Here is a 12,121-nt window from a genome sequence, read left to right as displayed (position 1 = left end):
GCAAAGGTTTAAAAGCAGGAATAAAATGAGTTGCAGTAAGGTGACATCAGCGCATTATGGCAGACATGACACTGGCTGAAAACAACTTATTGGCTCTGTCCTTGTTGTCATGGTTGTGACTGTAGGGTCTGTTTTAATTGGGTGGTGTGGGTTTCCTGCCCATTTGTGGAGGCCTGGTTGCTAGGGGACTGTTTATTGTTTAGCATGGGTTTTTGTTAGTGTGTAGGTGAAGGGCAGACAGCTGTTACTCTCTAAACATTCAGAGCATTCAACCTTACCCTGAGATCAAATGCAAGTAGTTCTGTAAAAACCATCTCTCCTTGGTATAAGGTGTCTACACCTGACCTTTAAATAACTCCTCAAGGGCTCACAGTTGCCTTTTACTCCCCTACTATACTATGGTCCGGATCTGAATTGGCTGAATTCTAATCTATTCGGACATAGGGAAGCTGCAATACATCTCTGTACGCCATGGCAAGGAATGAGAGAATTCACCTAGGGCTTCTCCTGATCGAACGGCCAAAACCTGTGCAATCGCAGTACGAAGGAATCCAAACCTATTATGAAAACACAAAATATGGGGCATTTTCTTTTCTTAATAAAAAACCTATGTGAAGGGCCAAGGCCCATTGTAAGAACGTAGGAACAGGAGCAGGCCATTCAGCCCCTCGAGCCTGTTCTGCTATTCAGTGAGATCGTGGCTGATCTCCATTTACCCGCCTTGGTTCCGTATCCCTTAATACCCTCATCCAACAAAAATCTATCAATCTCACTTTTGAAATTTTCAAACTGACCCCCAGCCTCAACAGCTTTTTTGGGGGGAGAGAGTTCCAGATTTCCACTCCCCTTTGTGTGAAGAAGTGACTCCTGACATCACCCCTGAACGGTCGGGCTCTTAATTTCAAGGTTATGTAGAGGAGACTTGATTTTAACAGAGTGAGGGTGCAGGGCAGAGGGGCAGTACGCAGGACTTGGGAATGCCTCTGAAAGAGGAAGATAGGTTAATGTTTCAGGAGAGACCCTTTGTGTGAATTGAAGGAGAGATAAAATCTGTCCACCTGCTTCTTCTGGAACTTCAAACACTCTTTCGATGTACGACGTTTGCACATTTTATAATTTGTTCCTGCGATATGAGCATTGCTGGCAAGGCTGCATTTCTTACCTATCCCTGGAAGGCTGGTATTTCTTTTTACAACTGAGTGGCTTGCTAGGACACTTCAGTGGGTATTAATGGTCAACCACGTAGTGTGAGACTTGGAGTCACGTGGGTCCAGGTGGCAGGTTCCCTTCCCTGAAGGACATTAGTGAGCCAGTTGGGTTTTCACAACAATCCGGCAGCTTTCATGGTCATTTATTGCTGACACCAGCTGTTTGAAGGTTTTTGTTCTTTCACAATCCACTGCTAGACTATTTGCTGCAGTTGTGATAGTTGTGCTTTGGATACCTAATCCAGTAGAACTACCTTCAGATTTGACCATGCTGTCCCTGAGCTAGTTTAAATGCATCCTGAAAGCTATCTCAATGTTCTCTGTCAACCTTCCGTGCACCCATATAATTCAAGTGGAAGCCATTCCTCCTAAAGAGGTTACTTTGTCCTGAGAGTACCTTCCAATTATGAATGAATTTCAGTTTATCCCTTTTTGCAGAGACCTTGGAGCCACATGTTGCGTCTGAAATGCAGTAACCTGTTACATCGAAATTACAGCACAGAAACAGGCTAATTCGACCCAACTCGATCAACTGTTGATGCGTAAGGAAATGTAACAATCATTCTGCGCACTACCTGCTTCTCTTGTTGTGGAGATGCTGGTGATGGACTGGGGTTGACAATTGTAAACAATTTTACAACACCAAGTTATAGTCCAACGATTTTATTTGAAATTTACAAGCTTTCGGAGGCTTCCTCCTTCCTCAGGTAAATGTCAGGAACTCCTCGAAGCCTACGCATTTATAAATCACAGAACAATACATGGTGATTACAGATAGTGTTTGCAACTGCCCGTTGCCAAGGCAATCACCGTGTTCAGACAGAGAGGTGTTACCTGCAGAACCCCCGAATATACAGTCAACAAAAAAAAAACAAACAAACAGAAAAAAAAAGAGAGAGAGAGGCAGAAACATCCGGAAGGCAGAGAAAGCCAGCAAATGACCCGTTATATTAAAAACAGATAGCTTTTGTTCGCTGGTGGGCTTACGTGTAGCATGACATGAATCCAAGATCCCGGTTGAGGCCGTCCTCATGGGTGCGGAACTTGGCTATCAATTTCTGCTCGACGATTTTGCGTTGTCGTGTGTCCCGAAGGCCGCCTTGGAGTACGCTTACCCGAAGGTCGGTGGCTGAATGTCCCTGACTGCTGAAGTGTTCCCCGACTGGGAGGAAACCCTCCTGTCTGGCGATTGTTGCGCGGTGTCCGTTCATCCGTTGTCGCAGCGTCTGCATGGTCTCGCCAATGTACCATGCTTTGGGGTATCCTTTCCTGCAACGCATGAGGTAGACAACATTGGCCGAGTCACAGGAGTATGAACCATGCACCTGGTGGGTGGTGTCCTCTCGTGTGATGGTGGTATCTGTGTCGATGATCTGGCATGTCTTGCAGAGGTTACCGTGGCAGGGTTGTGTGGTGTTGTGGACGCTGTTCTCCTGAAAGCTGGGTAATTTGCAGCGAACGATAGTCTGTTTGAGGTTGGGTGGCTGTTTAAAGGCGAGTAGTGGAGGTGTGGGGATGGCCATAGCGAGGTGTTCGTCGTCATTGATGACATGTTGAAGGCTGCGGAGAACATGGCGTAGTTTCTCCGCTCCGGGGAAGTACTGGATGATGAAGGGTACTCTGTTGGTTGCGTCCCGTGTTAGTCTTCTGAGGAGGTCTATGCGATTTTTCGCTGTGGCCCGTCGGAACTGTCGATCGATGAGTCGAGCGTCATATCCCGTTCTTACTAGGGCGTCTTTCAGCGTCTGTAGGTGTCCATCGCGTTCCTCCTCGTCTGAGCAGACCCTGTGTATTCGCAGGGCCTGTCCATAGGGGATGGCCTCTTTGACATGGTTAGGGTGGAAGCTGGAAAAGTGGAGCATCGTGAGGTTGTCCGTGGGCTTGCGGTAGAGTGAGGTGCTGAGGTGCCCGTCTTTGATGGAGATTTGTGTGTCCAAGAAAGAAACTGATTCTGAGGAGTAGTCCATGGTGAGCTTGATGGTGGGATGGAACTTGTTGATGTTATCGTGTAGTCTCTTTAGTGATTCCTCGCCGTGGGTCCATAGAAAGAAAATGTCGTCGATGTATCTGGTGTATAGTGTTGGTTGGAGGTCTTGTGCAGTGAAGAAGTCCTGCTCGAACTTGTGCATGAAAATGTTGGCGTATTGGGGTGCAGATTTGGTCCCCATGGCTGTTCCGTGTGTTTGGGTAAAGAACTGGTTATCGAAGGTGAAGACATTGTGATCCAGGATGAAGCGGATGAGTTGTAGGATGGCGTCTGGAGATTGGCTGTTGTTGGTGTTGAGTATTGATGCTGTCGCAGCGATGCCGTCATCGTGGGGGATACTGGTGTCGAGTGCCGAGACGTCCATCGTGGTGAGAAGTGTTCCTGGTTCAACTGGTCCGTGGGTACTGAGTTTTTGTAGGAAGTCTGTAGTGTCGCGACAGAAGCTGGGGGTTCCCTGTACGATGGGTTTCAGGATGTCCTCGATGTATCCAGAGAGGTTCTCACACAGGGTTCCGTTGCCTGATACGATAGGACGTCCGGGTGTGTTGGCTTTGTGTATCTTTGGGAGGCAGTAGAAGTCTCCCACGCGGGGAGTACGTGGGATGAGAGTGCGTAGGATGCTTTGAAGGTCTGGATCGAAGGTCTTGATCAGTTTGTTGAGCTGGTGGGTGTGTTCTTTGGTCGGATCTGTCGGATTGCTTCTCTTGTGTTCGACCAATGGGCTCCTTAACACCTGCCTGAAGTACTGGAACAGGCATCGAGCCTCAACTTAATACCTCTTCTGTAGGACGGTACCTCCTGACAATACAACGCTCCCAGTGCTGCATCAGATTGTCAGTCTAGATTCGGGCACTCAGATCCTGGAGTGGGGCTTAAACCCACAACCTTCTGACCCAGAGGCAAGAGTGCTCCCAAGTGAGCCAAAACTGACACGTGCGAGTAAGCGGAGAAGGTCAGTTTCAACTTTTTCACCCAAAGGATAATCGAGTTCTGGATTATGTTACCAAGAAAGGCCATTGAAGCAGACTGTTTAAATGAGAACAAGAGACAATTGGATGCATTTCTGGGGAGAGAAGGTGTTGAAGGTTCATCTTTGAAAAGGAATGGGCATTGTTAGGCCTGATGGCTTTACCCTGTTCCTAAAAGTTCAGAAGTTAATTATGATTCAATGAAACAGGAATACAGATACACCTTCGAGATACACTGAAATGTGGCACAAAATGTTCGAGGACTGTTGATTTGCACCAGCAATGACACAGATAATCGTGTCAAAGGCTCCTGTTCTCTCTCCTTGAACGGTTAAAATGCAGATCCCATTGTTGGGTCCCTGACTCATCTTACCCTCATTATCTCTGCCTTTACCCCCTTATCTTTGCCATTATCTCCTTACCTCTGCCTTTACCCCCCCTTACCTCTGCCTTTACCCCCCTTACCTCTGCCTTTACCCCCCTTACCTCTGCCCTTACCCCCCCTTACCTCTGCCCTTACCCCCCCTTACCTCTGCCTGTACCCCCCCTTACCTCTGCCTGTACCCCCCCTTACCTCTGCCTGTACCCCCCCTTACCTCTGCTTGTACCCCCCCTTACCTCTGCCTTTACCCCCCTTACCTCTGCCTTTACCCCCCTTACCTCTGCCTTTACCCCCCTTACCTCTGCCTGTACCCCCCCCCTATCTCTGCCTGTACCCCCCCCTTATCTCTGCCTGTACCCCCCCCTTATCTCTGCCTGTACCCCCCCCTTATCTCTGCCTGTACCCCCCCTTATCTCTGCCTTTACTGCTATACCTCTGCCTATACCCTTATCTTTGTCGTGACCCCTTTATCTTTCTCATTACCCTCTTATCTCTGCCTTTACCCCCTAAATCTGCTGTTACTCTCTTATCTTTGCCATTACTCCCTTATCTCTACCATCGCCTCCCTATCTCTGCCATTGTCCCATCCCGTCATAGGAAGAGGGTGTGAAGTAATGCAACTTGTGAATTCAATAGCCATCTCGCTCTCTGTGAACCTAAGATCTGTTGTAAACAATTTTACAACACCAAGTTATAGTCCAGCAATTTTATTTTAAATTCACAAGCTTTCGGAGATTTCCTCCTTCCTCAGGCAAATGTTTCCTGAGGAAGGAGGAAATCTCCGAAAGCTTGTGAATTTAAAATAAAATTGCTGGACTATAACTTGGTGTTGTAAAATTGTTTACAATTGTCAACCCCAGTCCATCACCGGCATCTCCACATCATGACAACCTAAGATCTGACATTCCCCCACAAAACAAAGCTGATGTTTGATGGGCAGTCTTCTTTTCATCTCTGGTCTCCAATCTCTCTCTCTCCCTTGTCTTTCTCTGTTGATACTACGATGGTGATTGCCCCTCTCTTGTTCCTTTTCGGCACCAGTTACACCATACTGCGCAGTCTTCTCAGTGTGTTGAATTTAAGACTGATTGCAATGACTCCAACTCTAAGTCAATCTTTCCCAGGGCCTCAAACTTCATTGGCGCTTTGGGGCACCCTGAGGTCGTGAAAGACACTATATAAATGCAAGTTCTTTCTTTCAAACCGTTGGAATTTCTCAGCTTCCCCGTCCTACAATCTATAGCTTTCTCAAACCCAAGTTTGACACCATCCAACCACGACTTCCTTCTCTCCTACTCTTTTTAGCACAATAGGCCTTGGCTCTTCATCCAGGTTCCTAGATAATCAACAAGAAACCCTAATGGGTCAGGGGATGCGAAATTTAATTCCTTTTAGTATCTTTCCTTATTTGACCCAAAGCACTGCACAGCCAATTAAATACTTTTGCAGTGTAGTCAATGTATGCACTGCAAGATCCCACAAACAGCAATGAGATAAAATGACCAGATCATCTGGTGTGGTGTACAACGCACAATCCTAGTTTAGAAGCATCGTTGCAAAGGCAGCATGAATGCACCAAAATCACCACACCCAGCCTACTCTGCCAAATGGTGTTTGTGTTTAGATCAGCCGTGATCATATTGAATGGCAGAGCAGGCTCGACGGGCCGAATGGCCTACTCCTGCTCCTATTTTCTATGTGCAGGAGATACACACTCTGATGGTGAGCATTGATGTGGCTACAAGCTGGGCCTCCAAATGAACCCGCATTGGTAATCTGGGCAGTGGGAGGGTTTCGGGGGGGGGGTAGGGTGCTGCTTCACAAGCCGCCTTCAGTGAGGATCGGCACGGAGGGCGAGGTGAGTAGGTCGAACACAGCTGTGTGAGACACTAGGTCATGACAGTGTGTGTGGATAGTGGTAGGCACTTTCATCAAGTTGTGGCTGTCTTGTTCACACAAACCCTGAACTAGCCCGGGTTATCAGTCTAAGTGTGAAATGGGCTCCAGGCCAGTGCAGAGTTTGGGACTCGACCAAGGTGCACTTTACAAAATGGGTATCGAATTAGCCTGAACTACATTTTGAATGCAACATCCTGTTGGTCCAGTAAACAAGGCCACAGTGACATCATATTGAGTGAGACCACTCTCCCCATAGGTCCGGTTCACGAAGGGGAAAAAGCTGGTCAGGATTCCTGCTCATGGGCACTGTCTTTTGACCCTTCAACTCCATTTGCTGCAATCACTGCATGTGGGCAACTATTGGAGAAGGACAGGATTGGGGGTTGGTTTTGACGTCCCCTATGAAAGAACAAAGAGCTTGCATTTCTGCAGCGCCTTTCATGACCTCAGGATGTTCCAAAGCATTTCACCACCAATGAAGTACTTTTTGAAGTGTAGTCACTGTTTTTATGGAGGAAACACGGCAGCCAATTTGTACACAGCAAGCTCCCACAAACAGCTATGAGCTAATGAAAGTTGGTTGAGAGATAAATATTGACCAGGACCCTGAGGAGAACTCAACCTGCTCTTCTTTGAAATAGTGCCAAGGGATCTTTTACATCCCCGAGGGGGCAGACGGGGCATCGGTTTAACGTCTCATCCGAAAGACGGCACCTCCGACAGTGCAGCACTCCCTCAGTACTGCACTGGAAGTGTCAGCCTGGGTTACGTGCTCAGGTCTCTGGAGTGGGGCTCGAACCCACAACCTTCTGACTCAGAGATAAGAGTGGTGCCCAACGAACCATGTGGGAGAATAACGTGCTGATAGTCTCACACTGGACGCTCCCAGGAAGAAGGGTCACGTAGGTCACCTAGGAGAGGCTCTGGAGAGTAACTTATAGCCCAATATGAATCAGGACCTGGGGTGGGATGGGGAGTGGAGGAGAAATCTAACAAATGATACAGTAAGGACGCAGGGCAGTCACTACCCACTGCTTTTCAACAGGCTACATGAGGGTTTCAGCTGCTTTTAACCCCCTCCCCTCTCCCCCATCCAGCTTTGGCAAACTCTGAACTGACCTGGACTCTCCGCTCTTTCTGTTTAATCTTTTCAGCCAGTGTTACCCCCACTGAGCCCTCTACAGCTGGGCCCTGCATAAAGTGTGGTGATTTTTACAGTCTATTTGTATTCGCTGCTCTATGTCTACAAGCAGGAACACGCCGGTACAGTTAACCATCGCAACCTGTCAGGCTTCAGTGAAAACATTTTGAATAATTGACGGAGAACGCCCGCCAAGCTTCTCAAAGTAAAGCACTCCATGCCAACTATTTCCCAATTCCAGTCACACCTAGTCAGTACCGAAAACCTCACAGAAATACTCCCAGGAGGGAAAATAGATATTGGAGGGGTGCTGTATGTACAGTTACACCTTACACGGGACGGGGGAGTAGGGAATCACTGCTACATTGCTCGAGCAAAGATGCAAACAGGTATAAAGAGTTTAGAGGACATGCAGGATTTAGAGTAGGGGGATATAATTTGTGCCAAAACAACCTGGAGGGATATGCCATAGTTCAAAGATCAGGCTTCTTGTTCCATTGAGAGGTGCAGAGGGATTAACTCCATCTCTCCTTTCTCCCACCCTCCACTCCACAACCCCCACCCCCCACCCCGAACCTATATCTTTTTTAGTTGCTTGTTGGACTTTATTTGCCTTCTGTGGCCTTTAACAAGTCATCACTTTGTTTCACACCATGACATTAATTAAGTGTCACCAGGTCACTTGGTGACAGATCTGTTCTCCGCATGTTCTGTTTGTATGTTCCAACACCTGAGGGAAGAAATTGCCATTCGATGAGCTACTCAACTCTAGCTTCCAATACCTCATCAGTTTTTCTTCTCTCTCTCTCTCTCTCTGTCTCTCTCTGTTTCTCTGTCTCTCTCCATCTCTCTGTCTCTCTCTCACTCTCACTCTGTGTCCACCTGTGTCTGTCTTTCTCTCTCTCTCTCTCTTTGATGCTATTATATGGCCTGTGCTCTTCTGAACTTTCTTCCCACCTTCCTCCTAAACTTCAAATACACACTGTTCCTCCTCCCTGCATTCCTGCACTGTGTTGAAGTCAAGATTTATTCTAACATTCTTTCCCAAGACCTCAAGACTGTGGAACTTAGTAACTCCCTCAGTCTTCCCTTCCTCCTACAATCTCAAGTGTTTAAAACCTAAGCTTGGCGTCACCGAACCTCTCATTGCAGAATTATCTCTGGTTCTCTCCTTGCCTTTTCAAACTTGGTGGTGTCCTTTGCTATGGGCCATAGGAACGTAGGGATTGTTGGACAAGAAAAGACCAAGATCCATCTAGTTCCCCTTCTCCCATCCCAGTAATCGCATGATACAATGATAATGGAGTTGTTGACTAATCACAGCAATCAATCTTTATCAGTGAGTCTACAACAGACCAGACATGAGGTGAGGAAAACCCCCAGTGCTGTAGAGCTCTGGGAACCATAGGTCCAAAGCCACCTGTTCCGCCCGAGCATGATACACTCAAATTGTCCCTTCACCTCCCTTCTCAGCAACAGTGAATGCAGGCCACTGCCACTCGTCAATTGGATCTATAGATGGGAAGTACTCAGTGCAGCCCCTGGGTATTTTAATGGTTGGGCGGGGGGGTGGGTGGGGAGGGAGGGCTAAGTTACTACAGGACGCACATGTTTGATAGTCAACGTGCAAAGAAACTGGAGATACCTGTGACAGTTCACAAAATTCATCAACACACCCACCTTGCTGGGTGACAGAAGCTAATTTGCACTCTGCCCGTGATTCCGCATACAACAACTTGCATTTATATAGCGCCTTTAATGTAGTAAAACATCCCAAGATGCTTCACAGGAGCAATTATCAGACAAAATTTGACACCGAGCCACATGAAGAGATATCAGGAGAGGTGACCAAAGGCTTGGTCAAAGAGGTAGTTTTTAAGGAGCGTCTTAAAGGAGGAGAGAGAGGCATAGAGGTTTAGGGAGGGAATTCCAGAGCTTAGGGCCAAGACTGCTGAAGGCATGGCCATCAATGGTGGGGCGATGAAAATCGGGGACATGCAAGAGGCAAGAATAGAGGAATGCAGAGATCTCGGAGGGTTGTAGGGCTGGAGGAGGTTATAGAGATAGGGAGGGGTGAGGGCCATGGAGGGATTTGAACACAATTTTAAAGTCGAGGAGGGGCTAAAGGAGGGAGGAAGCAGAAAGCTGCTGGGCAGTGCAACAGTTAGTTGCAACAGCAAATGGAGGACTCATGGTATTAATGGAATTATGGGCCGCAGCCTTGGGTAATGCAAGTCCAAAGGAAACCAACTGAAGGCACGCATGTTTGAAGCTAGTGTGTCTCAAACCCAAAGGTGCCAGTCCCACAATGGTAAACAATTTTACAACACCAAGTTATAGTCCAGCAATTTTATTTTAAATTCACAAGCTTTCGGAGGCTTCCTCCTTCCTCAGGTAAAAGTCCCACAATGGGCCATGTGCATTGTAAATTGCTCAGTTAGTTACATCTCCAGCCTTTCTTGTTTCACACAGTTATATATGAGTTTTAAAATGACAGTGGTCTGTTAATGGGCTTTTAATAGAACACCAAGACACATGCTGACATTCTCTGGTTTGGCCTTTCTGTTTGTATTATTCTCTTTCTCTCCACCTTTGTCTTTCACCCACTCTCCGCCCCACGGTATCTCTCTGTCACTCGTTTTCTGTTTCCTCACTCTGTTTCTTTGTCTCTCTTTTTCTGTATCTCTCTCTGTGTCTCTCTCTCTATCTCTGCTTCTCCCATCTCTTTCTGTCATTCTGTCTGCCTCCTCGCTCGCTGTCTCTCTCTCTGTCCCATGAACTCCCTCACTATCACTTTCTCTTCTGTTTTCTCTCTGATATTTTGTCGTTCAGTTTGTTTCTCTCTTTCTGTTTTTTTTTCTGTTGTGTTGTGTTTTTCTCTGTCTCTCCATGTATTTCTCTTTCTCTTGTTATCTCCCTCAATCTTTTTCTGTCTCTGCTCTCATTTTCTCTGTTTCTGTCCCTCTCCCTCTGTGTGTCTCTCTCCCTCTGTGTGTCTCTCTCCCTTTGTCTCTCCCTCTGTCTCTCTCGCTCTTTGTCTCCTCTCTCTCGCTCTGATTCTCTCTTTCTCTCGCTCTGTCTCTTTCTTTCTTGCTGTCTCTCTCTCTCTCTCTCTCTCTCTACTTCGTTTCCTTCATTACCAGCTTTTCCCATTGCTCCCCCCACCCCACCCCTACCTGTGAATTCACCTGAGGAAGGAGGTAGCCTCCGAAAGCTTGTGAATTTAAAATAAAATTGCTGGACTATAACTTGGTGTTGTAAAATTGTTTACAATTACCTGTGAATTGTTCATTTTTCCTTTAACTATAAAGGACTGAGCGAGCGGCTCTGCCTGACGTGTACTGTTTCTCCCTCAGGTCCGGCGTTGGGGTGACGGGATCCAAGCACACCATGTTTTACGTGGAGGTGTCAGATGACCTGCTTGTAGGAAAGGGCGGAGGGCAGGCGGAGGAAGGAGAACTCATCGATGTGGTTCACATCCCCCTGAGAGATTGGCAGAAGTTTGCATTCGACGAGCGTGTCCCAAAAACAGCGGGCGTGAATTTTGCTTTTATGTGGTTTCAGAACAGTATCGCCCCTCAGTTGCAGGCATCCAAGTGCCTGTTGTCATCCTCTTGATGGGGAGTCAGGGTCTCTCCCGATGGACTTCAACACTGAGAGCTGGACTAATGAAAACCAGCCTTGGTTTGAAAGGGGACGATCAGTATCAGGACCCCTGGTCAAACAGTCCCACCTTTAGGGGCCCGTTTAACAATTAAATAGTTGCAAATAGTTATGGTTCACTTTAAGACATTTTAAAGATTTTAATCTCCAATTCTGCTGATTTTATTCAAATATGTATTTTTTCTTTGAAGTATGAGTTCTTTATGACATCACTGAGGAAAGCAAAAAGAAAGACTTGCATTTATATAGCGCCTTTCGTGACCTCAGGACGTCCCAAAGGGCTTTACAGCCAATCAAGTACTTTTGAAGTGTACTCACTGTTGTAATGTAGAAAAGTAGATTCTGAGGAGTTACTGACCCCGATCGGAGGGGGCTACGGACCCCGATCGGAGGGGGCTACGGACCCCGATCGGAGGGGGCTACGGACCCCGATCGGAGGGGGCTACAGACCCCGATCGAAGGGGGTTACTGGCACTATTTTGAAGAAGAGCAGGGGAGTTCTCCCCGGTGTCCTGGCCAATATTTATCCCTCAACCAACATCACTAAAAAACAGATTATCTGGTCATTATCACATTGCAGTTTGTGGGATCTTGCTGTGTGCAAATTGGCTGCCGCGTTTCATAGAAACATAGAAAATAGGAGCAAGAGTAGGCCATTTGGCCCTTCGGACCTGCTCCGCCATTCAAAATGATCATGGCTGATAGTCTAACTCAGTACCCTGTTCCCGCTTTTTCTCTATATCCCTTTAGCATTAAGAAATAGATCTATCTCTTGAATATATTTAATGACTTGGCCTCCACTGCCTTCTGTGGTAGAGAATTCCACAGGTTCACCACCCTCTGAGTGAAGAAATTTCTCCTCATCTCGGTTCT

The 12,121-nt window shown here is 47.1% G+C and overlaps 1 protein-coding gene across 2 annotated transcripts in view; it reads left to right on the top strand.

Moving 5' to 3' along the window:
• nudt14 (nudix (nucleoside diphosphate linked moiety X)-type motif 14) overlaps positions 1-11,399 on the top strand; it is a 112,367-nt gene extending 100,968 nt beyond the window's left edge. For both annotated transcript variants that reach the window (XM_067991081.1, XM_067991082.1), the window contains exon 5: positions 10,942-11,399. In XM_067991081.1, coding sequence (XP_067847182.1) covers positions 10,942-11,203 — 262 coding nt within the window. In that variant the 3' untranslated portion in view covers positions 11,204-11,399. The remainder of the gene's footprint in view (positions 1-10,941) is intronic.
• The last annotated feature ends 722 nt before the right edge of the window (positions 11,400-12,121 follow it).

This window comes from Heptranchias perlo, chromosome 10 (assembly GCF_035084215.1).
Source record: "Heptranchias perlo isolate sHepPer1 chromosome 10, sHepPer1.hap1, whole genome shotgun sequence".
NCBI lineage: Eukaryota > Metazoa > Chordata > Chondrichthyes > Hexanchiformes > Hexanchidae > Heptranchias > Heptranchias perlo.
The sequence above is the reverse complement of the archived record's forward strand: the minus strand, read 5'-3'. Positions and strand labels throughout refer to the sequence as shown.